At 39.6% G+C, this 24066-nt stretch overlaps 1 protein-coding gene across 1 annotated transcript in view; it reads right to left on the bottom strand.

Annotated features, from left to right (window-relative positions):
* MDN1 (midasin AAA ATPase 1) overlaps positions 1 to 24066 on the bottom strand; it is a 189299-nt gene that overhangs the window by 71338 nt on the left and 93895 nt on the right. Inside the window, exons 36-48 of the mRNA XM_003822877.6 lie at positions 19168 to 19386; positions 17345 to 17542; positions 15552 to 15760; positions 14453 to 14575; positions 11842 to 12039; positions 10155 to 10262; positions 9598 to 9786; positions 5782 to 5871; positions 5413 to 5676; positions 5012 to 5273; positions 3296 to 3455; positions 2299 to 2415; positions 1188 to 1396 (exon numbers count right to left, since the gene is read on the bottom strand). Coding sequence (XP_003822925.4) covers positions 1188 to 1396; positions 2299 to 2415; positions 3296 to 3455; positions 5012 to 5273; positions 5413 to 5676; positions 5782 to 5871; positions 9598 to 9786; positions 10155 to 10262; positions 11842 to 12039; positions 14453 to 14575; positions 15552 to 15760; positions 17345 to 17542; positions 19168 to 19386 — 2346 coding nt within the window. The remainder of the gene's footprint in view (positions 1 to 1187; positions 1397 to 2298; positions 2416 to 3295; positions 3456 to 5011; positions 5274 to 5412; positions 5677 to 5781; positions 5872 to 9597; positions 9787 to 10154; positions 10263 to 11841; positions 12040 to 14452; positions 14576 to 15551; positions 15761 to 17344; positions 17543 to 19167; positions 19387 to 24066) is intronic.

Genomic DNA, 24066 nt, shown 5'->3' on the forward strand with positions numbered 1-24066 from the left:
ATGGATAAATTCTGCCCTCCCATCAAACCTCCTTCCTGTCAGCCCCACCCAAATACTTACTTTACAAAACATTCCAGGTAGACTCTAGAGTCCTCCAAGGGCACAAAGGACCTGTAGGAACCTTTGTATTCCTATCTCCCCTGTTTCTCTATGGCTGTCTGTAGTTTATTATGGGGGACTCATTTATAGATGTGATAAAGTCTGGTCACATATATCCTTAATCTAATGCTGACACACACTGAAGGTGGCAAGTTGAGTGTAACCTCATAAAAGACCATGGGATTTGAAATCCAACAGGCCTATTTGCAAATTCCAGCTGTTATTATTAACTGATAAATTACTCAAACTCTCTGAGTCTTATCTGAAAAATGAAAACATATGCCTTGCAGAACTAATGTAAAGATTAAATAAACAGCTGGGCATGGTGGCTCACGCTTGTAATCCCAGCACTTTGGGAGGCCTAGGTGGGCAGATCACGAGGTCAGGAGATTGAGACCACAGTGAAACCCCGTGGTAAAAATACAAAAAAAAATTAGCCGGGCGTGGTGGCGGGTGCCTGTAGTCCCAGCTACTCAGAGAGGCTGAGGCAGAAGAATGGCATGAACCTGGGAGGCGGAGCTTGCAGTGAGCCAAGATCACGCCACTGCAGTCCAGCCTGGGCGACAGAGTGAGACTCCGTCTCAAAAAAAAAAGAAAAAAAAAAAAAGATTAAATAAACAATCTGCATGGTACCTAACACAGAGTAGTTATCCAACAAGCAATACTTCATTTATTATCTTGTTCCTTTTTGTGTAATTGAAAGTTTAGAAAAAGTAACACCTGTCTGCTTTAAACAACTCAAAGTTTCCTCTTTATTCCAACTTCAAGAGGCTGTTGATGACCCTGGAGAAATGATGGGCAAACTTCATAAACCTCAGTGCGTAAAGTGGAATTACTCAAGGGTTAGCCTCTGCTTACTTGCATCAGAATGACATAAGAAGCGTCTTTCAGATACTGATTCCTGTGCCTTGCCCTGCCCTGCTGAACCCAATCTGTTGGGGTGTCTGGAAATCCACATTTTTAACAAGCTTTCCCGATAATTTCTATATACACTAAATGTACGAAATCTTTGATGAGCAGTCCAATGGAATGACATAAATTTCTTGAAGACTAAAACTCTGCAAAGGCCCAAAAGTCAAGCACCTCACCTACAACAGTGCTCCGGGTCTCTGTGTGTAAAGCCAAGAGGATGTCACATACACTGTTCCCCACCAATCCAAGGCTGTGCAGCAGAACTTTCAAATCCAGGTTGTCTGGGGTGCTTGCATCCCCTTCCCCTGAAATGTAGATTTCAAGTCCACGATTCCTCATAGCTCGGGATATATCTCCATGAACAGGATCCATCGAGAGGAAAAGTCTAGAAAAATAGCAATTCAAAGAAAAAAATGATTTTAAATCCCAGTGCAACCAAAGGTGTAGCTCAGCATCAGTCAGTGAGGGCAAATCCTATGTGGCTCATTGTCACAGAATTCACACCAAGGATCTTTTACTTCTAGCATGCATCAATATAGCAAAAGATTTTCTCTAAACCTACTTTCCTAAGGAACTGTGTATGATATATCCAGTGTACCTTTAGTGCTGAGAACTTTAAAAATTTAACCTTCAGATATTCCCCAGAGTAGGCTGTACTAATTCATTATTCTAACTCACCTACAGACAGCAGAACAGGAAGCAAGTGTAGTCTCCTGAAACAACTGGATTCATATATTGAATGCCCATCAACATCTCCATCTAGTTCTCTTACACCTCTGATGTATGTCTGAAAGTAAACAGCTGATTCCCGGTAGACCCTCCCCACATTAAACCTGCTCCTTTACCAGTCTTCCCTTTCTCAATGAATGGCAACCCCATTTACCCAGTTACTCAAGCCAAAAACATAGGTGTCATCCTTGATTCTTCTTTTTCTCAACCCACATGTCCATCAGCAAACCAACCCATCTGACCACCCTCATCTAAGCCACTGTGATGTGTTGCCTAAATTACTGCAAAAGGATCGTTGACTGGTATCTCTGCTTCCCACCTTCGTCACCAATGCAAGGCAAGGACCTTGCCCCTCTTGTTTATGCTGTGTTTCCAGAGCCCAGCAATGCCTGGCAAATAGTAAAGCCTCAGTAGGTATTTGTTAAGTGAATTAATAAATGGGTGAACTTCTCCATGATTCAGTTTATAAATAAAATATATAAGGAAGTCCTACTGAACGTCTACCTCTGCTACTGAGGCTGTCAGATTCTGAGGCAGAAATGTAAGAGATATAAATACCTGAAATTGGGATTTGGTGTTATCGTGGGAGTGGATCCATCTATCATTCCTCTCTCACTAATAGTGAGGACACCTCCGGGTTCAAGCAAAGCATTCAAACGATCCAACACTGATGGGCTGCAGAGACAGAATTCAGATGGTGGATAGGCTGACATGCTGCATTGACTCTTCTTTCCTTCCATGCACGGGGCTCCAAATGCTTTTGACTCACATTTCCTTTCGGCACAATCATTCACCCAGATACAACAGTGATCTCTTTCAAAAGTAGATTCCCCATTGATTTTCCTTCTCGCTTCCCTAGGCACATAGCCCAGGGCCTTATACACAGTAAATACACAAGATATTTTTGAATAAATGAAATTAAAGAAAATGATAAGTTCCTTGCACTATAACCTTTTCACTTTTTCCTTTCCTGCCCCCCATCCCTCAACATTATCAAATCCATTTAAGGCGGCTGGATTTCAATTTGTAACATTCAGATAAATGCTCCGTGAAGAAATAGTCATCATCTAACTTGTAGTAGCTTCTATGTTAACTGTATATGTACAATAGTTTCACACTTGTCCTTTACCTTACTGCAAGATCAAGAATGATACATGGTTGAATTGCTGCATCACTGATGGCCATTTAATAAATGCCTGCCCTGTGTCAGACCCTGCATTAGAAAAAACTGCACTGAAGAAACCCTAACAAAAGGAAGACTTCTGATATTAAATTAAAAGGCCTAACTCAAAGGACATTGCCAGGAAAAATAATCCAATTTTGTTAGCCTTTGCTTTGGCTGAAAATTATCATACAGAGCTGAAATCTTATAACTGTCTGATGACAAATTACCACTGTTCACCACAGGGAGAAGTCTACAGAATATGGCTGAGGATGCTTGCTTAATTAAGAAAAATAGTAGCTTCAAAATACCAGCACTTCTATCTGGGTTTCTACTTTGACAAGCATATCCCAAATTTCAAGTTGGACCACTGATTAGGCATAAGGTTCTTACTTGCAGAAGTTAACATTGTCCATCAGAAGCCAGTCTCCAGACTTCAGGGCCTGAACCAACATGCTGTCAACCCATTCAAATGTGCCATGGCTATGGCCACTGGCCAACTGCGTAAGCTTCACACCAAAGCTTCGGAACTCTTCAACAAGTTTGGCAAACTCTGAAATGTCACAGGGAAGAATCACCATCCACAGCACTTAACTTCAAACAGAGAATTAAGTTTATGAAAAGGAAGCTTGATAGTTCTAGCCAAGGTTTTTAAGATTTCATAAAAGAATAAATAGAAGAATGTTTTGCTTCTGTTTAAACACAGATAGGAAAGTTAAGTTTAAGACAGAAAATACGTTTTAATGGCTCTCTGTATGAATAGCTACTCAGGGTTGACTCTAGGGTGATAGAGGTGGCACATGATTTTTCTGTATTAAGGTTTCTCAAACGGCAGAAGGAGGATGTTTCCCACCTATCAGTGCATTTATACTAAATGAAAGTGCTATAACTTCACACAGTGCAAACTGGGCTTCCTTTATAATGAGCATATCATATGATTATAGTAATATAGTAATAACTGGTAATTACTTGCCAAATGCTTTATAGTTTATATAGCCCTTCCCTCGAAATTTTTCAGTTGATCTTTTTGGTTGGAAACTGTTCTATGACCATTTTTCATATCACAAGGTAATACACATTGGATTTCTACTTCTAAAGATGAGGGAGTAACGAGGTTTAGACTTAACATACCATAGCCCAACCACTTGCTAACTGTAAAACTGTAGGCAAGTAATTTTGTCTCTTTGAATATTCACATCCTCATCTATTAGATGTAGATAATCCTTCCTATAATGCAGTGTTGTCACGGTGATTAAAAGTACATATATTCAGTATAGTGTTTATAATAGAAATTCATAACTCAATGGTGAGTTTTACAATACCCATTTAAAAATATATGACACATGACTGCATCGGATATCTTTTATAATTAGAGTGAATGAGTAAAGGATTTCAAGTTCAAATGGCAGGCTTAAAGTGAGAAATGACAGATCAAATCAACAATGAAGAAAGTAAATGAGTGGCCCACCGCCACAGATAAAATGTTTGCTGGCCAAGAAGTGGGATGTCTGATTTCTTCGGCCATAAGGAATCAACACTTTGCAATCAGTTACAAGCAGGCTTTGGAAATAAAGAATGACAAGCATAGTGACAGACCCAGCCTGTGGGCCTTTAGGTTGAATCCTCCCTAACAGCATGCTCACCACCACTCTGAAAGTGGCACCACAAAATGAGAGAAGTTTCCATGTTAATTGGATGGCATACAGGATGATATATTTCCTCCATCTCCACACAAATGAATAAACACATCCTATGAATTCAGACTCCTATTCTTCAGTTTAAAAATGCTCAATTTCCTGAGAAATTATTGAGTAAAAAAATAGCCAATAATAATAAAAGTTTTACATGCTGTTTTATCATTATAGGTGATTACACACAAAATAAACCATAAAGCAACGTAACCAATTTTTTTCCTATTTGATTTTTCAGGATCAACTATTCTGAATACTTTACCTCAGCTTCATTTTACTTTCTAGGTCAAACTTTCCCACAAGTTCTGATTGTTAATAATTACTAAGTTAATACAAAACATTTGTAAATCTATTACGTGTAAATGGACACAATATAAGCAATGGTAAGTTCCTGATACAGAGATCCAAATATACATACCTGCCTTGCAGTATGAGTTGATTTTATTGTTGAGTCGCTGCATAAGCAATAACACTGCTTCTAGTTTGTTGACAATCTCCATCGTGATAGCTTTACCACCTTCTCCAAGACACTTAGGCTTATATGTCAGAAGAAAATGACTCCAGGCTCGCAGCACTACTTCTGCATCATCAGCACTGATAAGGAGGCTATCCCTTAACAGTGCCCTTACAGTTCCCTCCACCTTCTCTAGCAGCCGCCTCCAAGGTCGTATAAGATCAACCTGTAATTTCCAGAGGACATGAACTCATCATAGGGTCAGAGAATACTGTTATCTGTACTCATCACCAACTCAGAAGACTCTCAGTCAGACCACGGGGTTTATTATGCTTTGCCAGAAAATATGAAGGCAGACTGGTTACCTGCTCAAATCCACCCAGCAGCTCAGTAGTATCCATTGCACTGTTCATAGCCATGATCTTTAATGTGTGGCCAGTAAGGTGTGCCAGAAGCTGGACCAGGCTGGTCTTGCCCACAGAGGCTGGCCCGACCAGGATGACCATCCAGCTCATCTGCACACACTTCATGATTGACTCCAGGGGTTGGAATGACTGGTGCAGGAGCAACAGGGGATGGCGGGACGGGTGAGGAACACAGCTCCCACGGGAAAGGACTGAGTAGCCCAACTGAAAAGACATGCCAGTGAGATTTCCATAAGCGTGCCTGGTAGTGGGAGCAGAAGAAACCATTAAAAAATGCCAAAGGATAGAGGATTATCCTAGTCTCCTTACCTGAACATCATAGGGAGTGATACGAAATAGTCTGGTTCCCATGTATGGGTTGGAATTTGAACCAAACACATCCTTGAATACAGCAATGACCTAAAGGAAGAAGATAATGCAATAAAAACACAAATCACTCCACCTAATTCTTAGGCAAACTTTCTAGAAAACAAGCACAGTGATAAGAGTCACTATTCTAAAAACACTGGCCACAATTCCCTTATCCTTTTGAATTTTCTCTTATAAAAAGGATTGACTGCATTTATTTAATTCTTTGGAATGAAAGTAAATTTGAGATTGAGAACATAGCAGTCATATTCCAAACTGAGATTCCAGTAACAATGCACCATAAATTAAATTGAAGCCATGGACACTGTAGTATTGAAATCTAGAGACAAAAAAGAGTTGTTTGCTTTCATCATTGAAGATACTACCTAAAAAGAGGATAGAACAGTAATACGAAGATTATAAAGAAAAATGACCATTCATTAACCACCTCCTATGTACCAAACACTGTATTAAGTACTTTGGTAGATTATTTCTGATCTTTATACCCATGCAAAATAGTTACCATGTCCATTTTATATAGACAACAGCACTCACAAGAGTTATAGAATTTGCCCATGGTTGGTGACCGATTTTAAATCTAAGCCAGTCAGCCTCCAAAAAACATGTTATCCCTCCAAACATTTATGTAGATATGAAAACCAAATTTATTCCTCTAACCAATTATTTACATTTTTATCCTTTCATTAGCAGTAATGCTATTAGAAAATGTTCTGTTGACTCTCTTTTATTTTGGATCTCTAAAAAATCTAAGAGTAATGGTGGGGGGTGGATAGAGGTATATAAAAAACATTAATTTAGCCCACAGAAGTAGGGAAAATTAAAGCCAGAAAAAAAATAAATAAAGTATACAAAATAGTATTTCTAAAAAGCAGCAATACTTATATAATTGAATACTACAATGAAGTTAAAAAATAAAAATAATATAGATAAAATCATAATCAGTGTCAAACATTGGACTGTGAGACTAAAAGCAGCATAGGAAAGTGTTCCTGTCACCTACCTATGAGTCCAGGTGATACATGACCTCATGTTCCACACTAAAGTATATAATCTCCAACCCCTGATGTTCTACCAGAGGGTTAAAATTACAAATATTGCTACTCGGGAGGCTGAGCCAGGAGAATCACTTGAACCCAGGTTGCAGTTGAGCCAAGATCACACCACTGTACTCCAGCCTGGGCGACAGAGCAAGACTCCATCTCAAAAAAAAAAAAAAAAAATTCCCAATCTAGCTCTTCGGTTTAGCTTTATAAAATCAAAATTCCATTCAACTGGACTCTTCTAGCTTTTACAGACTTTATCCTTCTATAACATTATTTTTCTTGACCTTGTCTCCCCCGCTAGAAAACACCTATAAGGTCCATTACAATAACCTTGAATTGGAAGAGTGATGGAAAACTTCCATATACCACAATGACCCAGCACCTGACTAATCAATCATTCAACAATTGGCATGTGTTTTGGTCATAATTAATATACTATAAGTGGATGAAGAAATTAAAATACTAGCTGATTATGTGAATTATGTATCAATAAAGCTGTTAAAAACTACTAAGACTTTCTCCTAATCAAATGATTGAAAGTCACCTACGTATGATAAATGAGTTAGTGTGTAATTAAATTCTGAATACCACACTAAAGAAGCTCTGGGTGGCCGGGCACAGTGGCTCACTCCACTTGTAATCACAGCACTTTGGGAGACTGAGGCAGGAAGATTGCTTGAGCCCAGGAGTACAAGACCAGCCTGGACAACACGGCAAGACCACATCTCTATTAAAAGTAAAAACAAATTAGCCATGCCTTGGTGGCATGTGCCTATAGTCCCAGCTTATCAGTGGGCTGGGGTGGGAGGATCCCTTGAGCCCAGGAGGTCAAGGCTACATTAAGCCGGCATTGTGCCACTGCATTCCAGCCTAGGCAACAAAGTCAGACCCTGCCTCAAAAAAAATAAGAACAGCTTTTCGAGGTAGGAGTCGACTCCTGTGAGGTATGGTGCTGGGTGCAGATGCAGTGTGGCTCTGGATAGCACCTTATGGACAGTTCTGTCCCAAAGGAGGGATGAGAATAGCTACTGAATTGTTTCTTCCCAGGTCCTAAAGAGCAAGCCTAACTCAAGCCATTGGCACACAGGCATTAGACAGAAAGCTGAAGTTGAAATGGTGGAGTCCAACTTGTCTGGACCAGCTTAATGGTTCTGCTCCTGGTAACGTTTTTATCCGTGGATGGCTTGCTTGGGTAAGGACATGAAGACAGTTCCTGTCATACCTTTTAAAGGTATGGAGAGTTGGCTTGACTACCCTGTGTGGAGCAAGTTTTAAAGAAGCAAAGAACTCAGAATTCATGCTTGAAGAAATGCAGGCAGACCTGTTATCCTAAACTAGGGTTTTTAATGACCACAACAAGCAAGCATGCAGCTTACTGCTTGAAAGGGTCTTGCCTCACCCAAGCTGGAGTGCAGCGGCCTTTGAAGCTTACTACAGCCTCAAACTTCTGGGCTCAAGTGATCCTCAGCCTCCCAATGGTCTTTGTAGACCGCCTGATGGAGTCTCATGGCACAAGAAGATTAAAACAATGTCTCCAATTTTAATAAATTTTTGCAATCCAAAAAAAGAAAAAAAATAAGAACAAACAGAATGGGTAGCAGAATGAAAGGGCTGTGAAAGTCACATGTGCTATGGGCCAGCCACATCTTCACATTTCAACAAGGAGGTTACTGCTTCTAGTGCATGCATCTATGTATCTATTCATTTATTTTCAAACAGTGAAGTTTACTAGAAGGAAACAGCAGACAAACTGGAGAGGGCCTAAACTGGAAAGCTGGCTCTGCTACCTGTGACACTCCATAACTTTAAGCCTTGGATCTTCACCTGTAAGATGCCATGACAGCACCTCCTGCCTATAGCTATTGTGAGCATTCAGCGAGACAGGATTTTAAATACCACAAACTAAAATGCACACGTTATTACAATTCCTTACAGTGGGAATTCTAGTTTTACAAACAGGTATTTTTATTTTCACTTAAACACAGAATATTCTCTCTTTATACGATTATACTTTCTAGACAAAATGCTTTGTAATTTGACATTTATTTAAAAACAAAACAAAACAGAAAAACTTCCTCTTCTACGGAGTATCACCTGTCTGCCTCCTCCTGCTTCTCACCTTGGTGCCTGTAAAGATGGTGAAGACTTAGTTCTTTACTACTGGAGGGCAATACTGCTTTAAGGTATGTGATCATGGGGATTTGGATAGATAAGCAAATTATGTCCTCTAAAGCAAGCTACTCTATATTGTGAGACCCCAAGGTAGGAGAACGTTTAGTCTGTTCTTTTAACTTTTAAATTTTGAAGCAGCTTTAACAGGCTTGCTAGCCGGGCGTGGTGGCTCACGCCTGTAATCCCAGCACTTTGGGAGGCTGAGACAGGTGGATCATCTGAATTCAGGAGTAGAGATCTGCCTGACCAATATGGTGAAACCCCGTTTCTACTAAATACAAAAAATTAGCCGGAACTGGTGGCTCATGCCTGTAATCCCAGCTACTTGGGAGGCTAAGGCAGGAGAATCACTTGAACCTGGGAGGTGAAGTTGCAGCAAGCCAAGATTATGCCATTGCACTCCAGCCTGGGCAACAAGAGTGAAACCCAGTCTCAAAAAAAAAAAAAAAAAAAAGGCTTGCAATTAGTGTATGTCCTTTCTCACCCACAGGAAATCAACTTTCAGATGGAAAGAAATACAAATACCAAGTGTGAAACTCACCTTTTTTTTGTCCTCTTCGGTTCTCATTCTTTCACCATAGACCAAAAACACATGCTGACCAGGATCATAACACCCAGGGGACTGGTCAACCAGCATCAACTGACACCAGCGGAAAAGGTCCCGGAGGTTGAATTCCCAGGGTCCTCCTTTTTGCCCCCATTTCTTCTCAACAGTCACTTCATGATCAATCTAGAAAGAAAACATCCTGATTGGGAAACATGCCCTGCTTACTACTAGGCACTGCATTAAGTACTAGGAATGTACTACAAAAGCATATATAATCTGAAACAAAAATTAACAGGCTTGATTCAGAGCCTCTTTCTCAAGACTTCCAAATGCCTGGCTTATCCTCTAAGCATTAACACTGGTAGTCACAATACAGAAATGAATTACTGGAAGCCTCCACTACATAGTGTCCCTTCCACTAGAAATCTGTAGAATTCAAAGTAATTTTTTTTAGTTAGAGATCCTGATAATTTGGTAGAACTCTATGTTGAAAAAATGCTGGTTCAAATACAGCCAGAAAAAAAAAGAAACCAATACGTGTAGGTACTTACTTGGTTATTGAAAGCAACCATTTTCTTAACAATATTTTTCTCAATGGCTGGAAACAAAGTACTGGCAATGAACTCCATGTCAATTACTGTAAGGGGATCAACGAAGACCTAGAAATCCAAAAATAACATGAAGAAATGCCTTTGTTTCTCTTTACCAAACACTAGAAATGACTACCATGTCTTATTATGCAAAATCTTTAATACCAAGTAACAATACATGAGAAATATAATTTTCAGTTATAGAAATTTCTTTTTTTGTGTTCTGAGAATAAAGAATCATAGAATCTTCTAAATACAGCTGAGTAGAGGTTTTGTTTTTAAGGTCTATTCTAGTGATTTAAAGAAAAAAGAGGCCCAGTGCGGTGGCTCACACCTGTAATCCCAGCACTTTGGGAGGCCAAGGCAGGTGGATCATGAGGTCAAGAGATCAAGACCATCCTGACCAGCATGACGAAACCCTGTCTTCACTAAAAATACAAAAATTAGCTGGGCATAGTGGCATGCGCCTGTAGTCTCAGCTACTCAGGAGGCTGAGGCAGGAGAATTGCTTGCTCCCAGGAGGAGGAGATTGCAGTGAGCCAAGATCACGCCACTGCACTCCAGCCTGGGCGACAGAGCAAGATTCCATCTCAAAAAAAAAAAAAAAAAAGATGCATGTAATTAAAAATTTCCTATGTATAATGTAAAATGCTTTTAAATCTGGGTGGTAGATACGAGTATTCACTATAAAAGTCATCCAATTTTTCCATATGTTTGAAAGTTTTCTCAATAAAACATTCTTCCTTTTTTAAGATGGAGTCTCATTCTGTTGCCAAGGCTGGAGTACAATGGCGCGATCTCAGCTCACTGCAACCTCCGCCTCCCGGGTTCAAGAGATTCTGCTGCCTCAGCCTCCTCAGTAGCTGGGATTACAGGCACCTGCCACCACACCCAGCTAATTTTTGTATTTTTAATAGAGACGGGGTTTCGCCATATTGGCCAGACTGGTCTCGAACTCCTGACCTCAGGTGATTCACCTGCCTTGGCCTCCCAAAGTGCTGGGATTACAGGCATGATCCACCATGCCCAGCCAATAAAACATTCTTAAAAGATACTCAGCCAATTCTTAATCATAAGAGACAGTGACACTAAAGAAATCTAGAGACATTTCCAAACCTCTGGATTGGCCAAACTCTGAAAAACTGATGTTAAAACAAGTAAGCATACACATACACAGGTATCCCTCTGCAAGTAAGAATAAAGGCATAAGATACCAAAATGTTAATAATGACTGACTGGGGAATAGTGGATTTTTATTCTTCATAGTAGTTTTCTGTTCTTTCTTTTCTTTAGTTAAAATGCATTATTTTCAATAAAAATGTTTCTTATATATTTCAACAGATCAGAGGGACAATTGAAAAGGTCCAAGATTGGACTTCATCCCAGAGTGCAGTCACAGAATCCTGAAAAGGCTGGGGACCTTACTTTCTTCCAGCTGATAACACATCTAGTCTTCCGGGGCAAAAGATGAAGGACAGAAGCAATGATGGGAATCAGTCACATTAATATTGATCATATAAGGACAAGAAAGAGGATCGTTAAGCTGATCCTCTCTAATTCTCATAGTGAACATCCTTAAAGGCTTCATAATAGTAGTCTTATCCCCTCCGAGTCTATCTTTGGTCTCTATGGCAACAGCAAATCTTACCTGAGTGAATCTGTTAAGGAAAGACCTGGGCAAGCCTTTCCTCCCACCTCCTTGTCTAAAGGGATTCTGACACCCAAAAATCTTCGTCTTTTCATGCTGCACTTGAAAGCTCATTCCTAACTCAGGCACATAGATTTCTCCTCGGTGGTCAAAACAAGCATTGAGTCCTTCCAATACAGACTGAGAAGCCAGGTTAAGCTATTTAAAGAAGAAAGTACATACATTTGTCTCAAATATATTATACAACTGCAACAAAAAGCAGGGGAATAATATGCAGCAAATAAAGCTAGAGTTATCTTCAGAAAGGGAATTTCAAACAATATTGATAACCTTCTGTATTTTTGGCTGAGTTATGGTTGGTTTGTCTTCATTCTATTATTCTTTTGTTTTTGAGACAGGGTTTCACTCTCTCACTCAGGCTGCAGTGCAGTGGCACAATCACAGCTCACTGCAACCTCTACCTCCAGGGCTCAAGGGATCCTCCCATCTCAGCCTGCTGCGTAGCTGTGACCACAGGTGTGCACCACCACATCCAGCTAATTCTTTTTTTTTTTTTTTGGTAGAGCCAAGGTCTTGTTATGTTGTCCACGATGGTCTCAAACTCCTGGGCTCAAGTAATTCTCCAACCTTAGCTTCCCAATGTTAGAATTACAGGCATGAGCCACTGTACCTGGTCCAATTCTATTATTCTTTATTTCCCATGTATGTTAGAGATTTTGTCTGGCATTTTATACACACACACACACACACGTCTATATACACACATATATTAATAATCTTTAAACTGAATAAATGCTCAAATTAAATTTTAAAGTTAAGAATCTTCTCAAAAGTTAAACTGTATCCATTATATATAACCTATATTAACCTGCTCTGTAAGTAATAACTTGCAGAAAAACTTGCCAATACACAGTTATTTCATTTTCACAATCTGAGTTTTTAAGATGTGTAACACAAATTAGCCAGGAGTGGTGGCTCACGCCTGTAATCCCAACACTTTGGAAGGCCGAGGCAGGTGGATCACTTGAGGCCAGGAGTTCAAGACCAGGCGGGCCAACATAGCGAAACCTTGTCTCTACTAAAAATACAAAACTTAGACATTGTGGTGCATGCCTGTAATCCCAGCTACTCAGGTGGCTGAGGCAGGAGATTCACGATTCAGTTGAATCTGGGAGGAGGAGGTTACAATGAGCCAAGAACCCACCACTGCACTCCAGCCTGGGCGGCAGACTGAGACTCTGCCTAAAAAAAAAAAGAAAAATAGAAAAAAAAAAGAAAAGAAAAAGAAAAAGACATGTAACACTAATTGTAGAGAATAGATAAGGTTTGCTAACTCTTTAAATACTTTCCCATCTCAAACACTGAACAAAATCTCCAACGGGTTTCAAAGTCAGGATATAAAGTGAGTTAATACAGCTGATTTCCACCAATTTTGTAAATAAGAACAATTACAAGGGGCTCTTGTGCCAGGATGAAAAGAGCTGAATGTAGGTCTTCAGATGAGTAGTTCAGAGCTCAGGGATGTGAAGCATGTGTGGTTTGTTGGTAACATAGAAAAAGGAGATTGGGAAAATACAAGTTAATAAAATGCAAACAGGCAAAAATCAGAGCACACTACATTAGAATTTCAAGTGTCATGTTTACACAAGCACCACAAAGCACAAACACTTCTGTATATTCCCAAACAGAAGGCCGCTCTTAAATGTGTTTATAAATCTAGAATGTCTTGTCGTCCCTGAATGCAATTCCACTAAATATGCAATTCCACTAAATACTAAGTATGGTCACTAGCCTTCAGCTTTAAAACTAGGCTTTCTCTTTTCCTGGCTAATATATATTCTATCAGACATCTTGTTCAAAAAAAAAATCTGAAAAATGGAAAAAAATTCCCTCTCCTTGTTATCCCAAGAATAAAAGGCAGAAAGCAGCTCAGCAGACAGGAGTCCCACAGCACCCTCTCTGATGATCAGACCCAGGAGTCTGAACCTGGGGGACCTGTTGCAGCCTGTGTCCAAAGTCTCACCTGTGACACGTACATCACTCTAATCATTTCAGCTCCACAAATATTTCTAGCCTTTTCCTGAATATTGTACACCCCAAACTGACCCAGCTCCATATCTCTAGTTGTCAGAGATTCAGTATTTATCATGTCTCATACTCTGCTCTTTCTTCTGATGAATAATTTACCCCATATGCACACATAACGGATCGTTTCCTCATTTCGGTAGGTCATTTTGTATGTCTTTCCTTAGTCTCTCCGGTGCACTCATAAAACATGAAGCGGTTGACGCTATTTATAAAATGCCTCTAAAATAAATGCAAAAACGGCAAGCCTGTCAGAGACTAAACTAGTGACGATGCAGTTTTCCTCTGAAGGATAACTTTAAACAGTGGGAGAGTTTGTAGGTTTTATGTACAAGGGCCTCTTTTAGTGTATTCTGCCAAGTGACCTTCCTCATTCTTAAAGAAAACTACAGAGGATCTTTTCATTAGAGAAAAGTCATCAGCGGGATCTTCCACTGAGAAATGGATTGTGAAATGGAGCTGTGAAAGGATGACTGCTCCTCACACACATGATCACCGTCTTGGGCATGACAAACAGGCCCCTCACCTCATCCAACACCACCCAATGGCCTGCCTTCAAAGCTGCCAGTAAGGGGCCATCACGCCAGGCAAACTCTCCTCCCTTGCCACCTTCAACAGGTAGATCTGCTCCAAACAGGTCTGTGATGTCCTTTGAAAAGGGAAGAAATGGAAAAAAGCCATTATTACTTTAAAAATCAACTGGATTCTAACACCCTAAATCTGAAATGATAAATACTTGGGGCTGGCACCACTACTCTTCCTTCCTACACCCAAGATAGAACTAACCAATCCCAGCTCTCTTTACCAGGAGCCCAAACATGCCCCCAAGAACTTTCCCAACATCTTCCACATATCAATCAATTTGAGCTGGTGCTCTAGATTAACAGTTCTCAACATTGGCTGTACTTGGAATTTAATTGACAGGCTTAAAAAAAAAAAGAAAACAAAATCCTATTCCAAAGGATTCTCATTCAATTTGTCATCTGTACCATATTTTCCTTAGATTGTTAAAAGTCATTTTATTTCTACTACTTTTTAAAAAAAAATTTAAGCAAAAAATTAACTGGGGTTATATTACAATAAATACCAAAGTGGACAATTCTCTCTCGAAAGAGAATTAGAGTAAAGCATCCAGAGAGAATTAATATTATAGGTGTCAGCAATTAACAAATCCAAAGAAGATTTAGTTTGGAAGGTCATGTTGCTGTGGGCTTTATTATTATATGAAATATCTGAGGATACAGGCCAGGCGCCATGGCTTACGCCTGTAATCCCAACACTTTGGGAGGCCAAGGCAGGTGGATCACTTGACATAAGGAGTTTGAGACCAGCCTGGCCAACATGGTGAAACCCTGTCTCTACTAATAATACAAAAATTAGCTAGGTGTGGTGGCGGGCACCTGTAATCCCAGCGATTAGGGAGACTGAGGCAGGAGAATTGCACCCCACTGCACTCCAGCCTGGGCAACAGAACGAGACTCTGTCTCAAAAAAACAAAAAAAAGAAAAGAAAAGAAAAATTTGAGGATACTGATAATGTAATCATTTCTGATTAGGCAACTATAAATTGACACAGACATTACTATCTATAGCTATCTCCATCAGCTGTAGGATGACCGAGCTTACCGTTTGCTCTGATAAGTTGATTCTAACAAGGGTATTTCCTGAAGCCTTTGCTAATGCTCCCACCAAACTTGTCTTGCCAACACCAGGGGAACCCTCCAGGAGAATGGGCTTCTTCAGTTTGGTAGCTCTTAAGAGCCTCTGTGCATTCATAGCAGTGGTCCCTGCACTGAGTGCATAGTCTGCAATATTATTCCTGTGTAGGACAGGTCCTTAAGTGGAGAAAAGTAAAGTCATGTATAAGCGGGACATCACCAAATCACATGTATGCATCAACTCAAGATTTTAAAAATCTACCACATGGGTTATCAGTTAGTGAAATACCATTTGCAGTGAAAATGTTCAATCCCTATTTCAATATTTCCCCACTTTTAGATCCATAAAATGCTTTAAAGGAATATCCAATAGCATGTTTTCTTCAACAGTGCCTACTACACAGATCTCTCCATCTCCTATACATATACATGTACATGCAAACACACACCTGTCCTTTCACAACCTACACCCTGAATCACTGTATGTACTTGTACAATTTACCTTCATAGTTACTTTCCTAAAAACCAAGTGTAAGCTAGGCATATGGGCCACACGGTTCCACATAATCAACTTCACCCAATGTTTTTGGCCACCAAAACAATTCACACTGTGTCCTTAACCTGTAAGTTAACTGATATGCAGGACTAATAACAGTCTTGTAATATTTAACATTTGTGCCACTGTCTCTTGGAAGAAGTTTCTGTTTTGTTTTCGTTTTTTCTTTTTTTTTTTTGTACACCAGTTTGAAGGGAGTGAGGCTAGGAAAACATTTATTACCTCACCCTTGGTAGCAGAAGCAAGGACCACCCCAGTTCTAGGCCACTAGCATATATCTCCTACACAGGAGCACTGAGTCCTATGATGGTGGCTCAGAGAAGGGATTTGATGGTTAGATTATACAGCCCATCAGGGATGAAGAGAGAATATTGCTAAGGAGAGATGGAGCTCTGAGGACAGGGGCAAGGGCAATGGAACCTGGACTGGTTATGTTCACCACTGAAACCCCAGTAATTGCCACTGCAACTCCATATACTTCAGGCATTCATCAATCATTAACATAGAGAGGGCGGAGGGACAAGAAACAGATGACTCTGCTACAGAAACAACATCCTGAAAAAGTAGAAGCACCTTAGAAGTAGCTAATCTAACTGCCTCATTTAAATACTTGGTAGAGACAATCTAGTTAGATAGAAAGAGAGAAAGAATTAGAACACAAACCCACTATCTCCTAGACTACTGCATTTCCCATTTAATCATTCACTCATCCATCAGAAATTTTCTGAGTGCCTATGACTGTGAGGCCTAAATGTCAGATGCCAGGGACCGGATCAGGAATGACACATTACCAGCCTTCAAGGGTTCACAAAACCTGTTTCTGTAAAAGATGGTGAGGTTGTATAGTTAAGATACATTATAGGCTAAACAGGTCTTGGCAAGCCACTTAAAAGTTTATTGTGAACATTAGTAGAGTTTAGAGCTTTACTATAGGAAAGTTCCTAATGTGGGAACCAACTAATAAAAAAATAAGCACTGTATAAGACAATCTATTTATAGATTGAAGTCTCTATTTCCCTCTATTTTCACATGCCAGTCAGGTATTTTCAACCATTCACACAATTATGGTTATTCTCAAGTCAGAATCTAACTCAGTTAGTGCAAATATAATCATGAGTATTACACATTAAAACTAAGTCACAATAAAAGCCAAGTATCTATGATCTATAGAAAAGGAAAATTCATTTTTTAAAAATCATTCTTACCCCTTGGTATAAAAAATGGATGAATTCCCCAAAGGTTATCTATTCCAGTGAATTCTTTGGCCTTCATTCTGTCATAAATCTTCAACTCATTTTTCTGATATTCTGTAAGTCGTACTATCTTGGCAAGCCTCTTGATTAGAAATTTCAGACATTCTTTTCGTGCCAAAAGGGCTGTACCAAACCCAGAGGAAGTTACCCCTAAAAGACAGAGGATCAGTCCATGAAGCAACAGTACAACACCAAGCTTCACCACCATTAAGCAGGAGCTCTAGCACAGGTTCCCGGAAAAAAGAGGCCTCAGCAAAACTGCAGCCTAAATGTGATTTCTAGTGTAAGCAGTCCTAAGAAAGAAGTCCAACACGCATCCCCCACAATCTATGGATTATCGATTAAGCAGCAGATCATTCAGTAAAGCACTCTAGTCACTCAATGATAAATCAGCCTACATACAGTACCTAATATGGCACTAGTAACCATTTTTATTTATATTTCAAATCTTCATGGCTGAAAAACCAGTGATTTTTATAACATTAAAATAAACTTAAAATATTCAGGCCCATTATCAAAAAATTACTACTCATGTTAAACATTGGCCAGTGCTTCTATTCACACTAGCAAAGACCTGGAACCAACCCGAATGTCCATCAATGATAGACTGGATAAAGAAAATGTGGCACATATACAGCATGGAATACTATGCAGCCATAAAAAATAAGTGCATGTTCTTTGCAGGGTCATGGATGAGGCTGGAAACCATCATCCTCAGCAAACTAACACAGGAACAGAAAACCAAACACCACATGTTCTCACTCATAAGTGGGAGTTGAACAATGAGAACACATGGACACAGGGAGGGGAACATCACATACTGGGGCCTGTCAGGGGATGGGGGGCAAGGGGAGGGAGAGCATTAGGACAAATACCTAATGCATGAGGAGCTTAAAACCTAGATGACGGGTTGATGGGTGCGGCAAACCACCATGGCACATGTATACTTATGTAACAAACCCGCATATTCGGTTTCTCTTCAAATAATCTGATCAATCTTTTATTCTTTAATTCATAGTACCCCCCCCCCACCTTTTCCTTTTTCTCCTTTTTTCCTTTGTTAAATGCCCAGGCATGCCACAATACCAGGCGTTATCAATACCAGCTCACATTCCTTTCCTTATTTAAAAAAAAAAAACTAACTTTCTAACTCATTACAAACACCCCTCCCCCTTCCTCTCCACTTTCTTTTACATGCCCACCTTATCTAAAAAAATTCAAATGTCTAGCCAACCAAAATGAGTTTAAATTATACAACCCAACCCCGGCCAATAAAAGAAAAATACAAAAACAAAACTTGCATCAAAAATAAAGGCTCTCGTGCCCTTTGTTCAAGTGTACTCTCATGGCAACTGGCCAAAAAAACACCCCTCTGCACAAAAATAAAATTGCTTTGCTAAAAACCCTTTGTTTAAGTGTTCAATTTCTTTACAATTTTAAGCATTATTCCTAACACATGTATCCCAGAACTTAATTTAAAAAAAAAAAAAAAGCCAGTGCTTCAGAAGCAAAGACATTTCAGCAGTCTTTACTCTACTCATAATCACCACTTCATGTTTGTTAAGTACCTGGTCTACCAGCTTTGAGAAGTTGCAGTGTATCCTGTGTGCCAATCACCTTTCAAAGAGTACAAACAAAAGGAAAGCCATTCTGAGTTTTAGAAATGTTCTGAGAAGTGATTCAGTAAAATAGCTGGGTCAGAGGCCTGGGCTTGCTCCTTTTCCTATGCCCCTCTATACGAGCCCCTTGTCCCCACCAGCTACCAGACAACATACCTGAACCTATTCCATCTATGTACACCAGGCATGCAGCATGGACAAAAGATGTCACAGTGGAGATGATCTCTGGCCTTTTCAAAGCAGCTTCCTCCCCCATTTTGTTCATGAAGTTAACCCAGGACAGGATGTCTCTGATACTGACCACACACTTTCTGCCAAACTCTTGGTGGGTCAGCCAGTCAATGAAATCCAGCATCACTTCAGGTATGTCAGACCCTAAACACAAGAAACAAAAAAAGCATTTGCTGTTAACGGGAGACCCCAGAACGAAAGTTCATAACCAGGGGCACACAAATGGCCTAAAAGGGGTCTCTGCTCCTTCTAAGCAAAGTTCTGTGAATGAATGTACATAAATGCTGTTTCTAACAAAAGCAGCCTGCAGCTTTGACCAAATTCTGAAAGGATTCATCAATAGCAGTCCATCCCTATCCAAAGAACAAAACAAAACCTTGGGAGTTATAGTTTTAGATACTGACCTGAAAACCGCTCAAAGAAATATTCATTTGATTCGAGTTCGGACACAGTTTTGAACTTCTATTATAATTATTTCAGAAAATATGCAAATTTTATTATATCTTATAATTTTACTTGTATTTTAAATAAATTTATTTTTTCCATTTAATGCAATAAAGAATGTCATCTTTTCAATGGCATGCATTCAAGTTTTTTTCTTTTTTTTTACATCTATTCAGCAATCAGAATTCAGCAAATTAGGGGGTTCACAAATTTTGTTTCATGAATCAAGTTGAATATCCTAATTATCACAATTTCCTATCAGATAATATTTGTCTCTAAATAAAGAAAATACTTAAGTAGTATATATAGATAATCAGAATATACTATATAGTAATATATATACTATATAGTATATATATAGTAATATATATACTATATAGTATATATATAGTAATATATATACTATATAGTATATATATAGTAATATATATACTATATAGTATATATATTAATATATATACTATATAGTATATATATAGTAATATATATACTATATAGTATATATATAGTAATATATGTACTATATATATAGTAATCCCAATTAAATTGAGCTGAGTACTTTATAAAACGTCTTAAGTCAACAACAGTAGACATTTATCTCTAAAGTATGAATACCAAAGAATATTTTAAAAAGAAAGAAAAGATTAGAAGGAAGCACTGCTATAATATAAAGCAGCCTCCAAAAGCTATATATATATACAGCCTCCAAAGCTATATAGATTGTGATTTAGAAGAAATGTAATTGGTTGGAAGAATACTGATTACAAAAAAAAAAAAAAACTCTTTAAAAAGAGCTTAAAATGACAAAGCAAAGGGGAAATTCCAGTAACAATGAGGAAACAAATTAAATGCTATTTCAACAACTAGATAGTAAATACTAGTACTTAGAGCTACACTTCAGAGAAGAATAAATTCCAGGTAAATTTAAAAAATGAAAATGAAAAAATACATTAATAGAAATTAAATTTTGACCATTTAAGAAACAAAATCAGAGATAAATAGGTTCACATATGTATTTTTAAAACAAATATATAAAGGTAACAGAATATTAAAACCTGTGAAAAATGTAATAAAAAGTATCACCCCAAAAGACATAATGAATACCAAATGCAAAATGATTAATTCATTAAAAATAAAGGCCAGGCACAGTGGCTCATGCCTGTAATACCAGCACTTTGAGAGGCTGAGGCGGGCAGATCACTAGAGGCCAGGAGTTCAAGACCACCCTGGCCAACATGGTGAAACCCCGTCTCTACTAAAAATACAAAAATTAGCTGGACATGGTGGCACGTGCCTGTAATCTCAGCTACTTGGGTGGCTGAGGCACGAGAATTGCTTGGACCTGGGAGGCAGAGGTTGCAGTGAGCCAAGATGGCACCACTACACTCCAGCCTGGGTGACAGAGTGAGACTCTGTCTCAAAAAAATAAAAATAAAAATAAAACACAAACAATGTTCCATGTCACTAATAACAAAAGACAAGGAAATTTTAAACCTCCGCTAAACTAATAAGGATAAAATAATGGATTTCACTATATTTTTTAAAATGAGGCCAGGCACCATGGCTCCTATCTATAATCCCAGTTCAGACCAGCCTGGCCAATATGGCAAAACCCTGTATCTACAAAATACACAAAAATTAGCTGGCCATGGTGGGCACGCCTGTAGTTCCAGCTACTTGGCTACTTGGGAGGGTGAGGTGGGAGAATGGTTTGAGCCTGGGAGGCAGAAGTTGCAGTGAGTCAATATTGTGCCACTGTACTCCAGCCTGGATGACAGAGCCAGACATTGTCTCAAAGGAAGAAGGAAAAAAAAAAAAAAAACCGAGAGAGAGAGAGAGAGAACTCCCTGATGGAGGGACTGTGATAAGCAGGCACATTCACTACATTGCTGGCAGTGTTGTAAATGATACCATCTTTCTGGAGAGCAATCTGACCTTATCTAAGGAGAACTATACAGTTTCTTATCTCCACTTTTAGAATATAACACAAGGAAATCATTGTAAATGATAGTTGTTTTTGGGTTGTTTTTTTTTTTGAGACAGAGTCTCATGCTGTTGCCCAGGCTGGAGTGAAGTGGTGTGATCTTGGCTCACGGCAACCTCCACCTCTCAGGTTCAAGCGATTCTCCTGCCTCAGCCTCCCGAGTAGCTGGGACTATAGGCGCCTGCCACAACGCCCAGCTAATTTTTGTATTTTTAGTAGAGACGGGATTTCCCATGATGGCCAGGATAGTCTCAATCTCTTGACCTCGTGATCTGCCCTCCTTGGCCTCCCAAAGTGCTGGGATTACAGGTGTGAAAGAAAGCACCCGGCCGATAGTTTGTTTTAATGAAACAGAATGGTTCATTAAAGTATTGACTAATGTACCAATACTTGGTACATTAACCAATGTAATACAGAAGTATTGTTTACAAAAGTTTGAGATTGTAAAAAGCAGTTCATGTGCCTTTCACAGGTCAATTTTTTTTTTAAACACATCAATATCACAGAACCTTTTTTTTTTTTTTTAAAGAGATGGGGTCTCACTCTGTTGCCCAGGCTGGAGTGCAATGGTATAATCATAGTTCATTGTAATCTCAAACTCCTAGGCTCAAGGGATTCTCCCACCTTGGCTTCCTGAGTAGCTAAGATTATAGGCACGTACTACCATGACTGGCTTTTAGAATCTTTTGTTTTGGTCATACTGTGAATATATGGATAATACTACTACAGAGATTTGTGAACTAAAAATACTAGAGAAATTAAGTAGAACCCACAGTGGTATTTATATACTCATTAAGATAATACAATAAATATAAGTACTACAATTAGGATCAGAATTCAATTTAGAAGGACACTATTAGTTAAAATATTAAATTCGGCCAGGCATGGTGGCTCACACCTATAATCCCAGCACTTTGGGAGGCCAAGGCGGGCGGATCACAAGGTCAAGAGATCGAGACCATCCTTGCCAACATGGTGAAACCCCGTCTCTACTAAAAATACAAAAATTAGCTGGGCGTTGTGGCATATGCCTGTAGTCCCAGCTACTCGGGAGGCTGAGGCAGGAGAATTGCTTGAACCCAGGAAGCAGAGGTTGCAGTGAGCCAAGATTGCACCACAGCAAGACTGTGTCTCAAAAAAATAAATAAATAAATTCATCAAATCTTAACTATCTTTAAAGAAAATCTAAAAACAAAAAGCTTTGTCTAGTTTCCTGTTTTATATTTCACAATTTTTTAAAGAAGTTTTTATGTTGTGCCTTCCTGATCTATTTCTAGAAAATATAACTGCTGTGAATTATTAAGCCACTTCCCTTATTCACCATGCTCCCCTTCAAGGTCTCTAATGCCTCCCTGGGAAGTCTGCTGCTGTGTAGCCTAGAAAGCCTGGAGTAAACAAGCTCCTTAAGGAGAAGGTGTGGGCTCAGAGGTAAGTCCTCAGGGCTCCCATGCTTGCATGGAGCACACTGGTGATGCAGCAAGCATGGTCGTGACAGCAACTGAACCCTCTGTCATTCTTATCACAATCCAAATAACGAAGGAATAAGCACAGCCCATAGGAGATGAAAAGGTAACTTCCTGAAGGAATCCAGCCCCGACACAGACCCAAAAGACAAACCATGCTTGGTTAACGATTTCTGTCTTCAGGCCTGCTTTGGTCTTCTGGCTCCTGCCTAGTTCCCAGCACTTAGGGAGGGCAAAGCAGGCGGGTCACTCGAGCCCAGGAGTTCCAGACTAGCCTGAGCAACATGGTGAAACCCCATCTCTCAAAAAAAACACAAAAATTAGCCTGGCGTGGTAGTGCATGCCTACAGTGCCAAGTATTTGGGAGACTGAGACAGGAGAATCACCTGGGCCCAGGAGGTCAAGGCCGCTGTGAGCCGTGATTCCACCACTGCACTCCAGCCTGGGTGACAGAGACCTTGTCTCCCCACAACCCCCCAGAAAAGTCTGTATTATACTCCTTCTTTTACTGGAATTCTCACAGTAAATGTGCTGCTGCAAACAGCACACAAGAGTCATGGGTTCTGAGTTCTGAGGCTCTGAGCCTGGGCCTTAGACCAATATTAGTGGCATCACCTGAGGCCTTGTTAGACAGACAAATTCTCTGCCCCTGCTGAATAAGAAACACTGGGTGTGGGGCCCTGTAAGCTGCACTTCAACAAGCCCTCCAAATGAGTCTGACAACTAACTACAGGCTTAGTCAATTCTTATGCCACTGGGTGACTGTGATATTGGTAGAGACTGTAGAGAAAAAAGGAAGTTCAACAAGGCATGGGGAATTCTGGCCATTCAAGCAGCAGTGTGCGTACCTATAAATGTGGCAGTTCACTGTGGGCCATTCTTAAAAAGAAGTCTTTGCTCAGATGACTAAAGAATCAGTCGTCCCTAAAACAC

This window comes from Pan paniscus, chromosome 5, assembly GCF_029289425.2.
Source record: "Pan paniscus chromosome 5, NHGRI_mPanPan1-v2.0_pri, whole genome shotgun sequence".
In the NCBI taxonomy this organism is placed as follows: domain Eukaryota; kingdom Metazoa; phylum Chordata; class Mammalia; order Primates; family Hominidae; genus Pan; species Pan paniscus.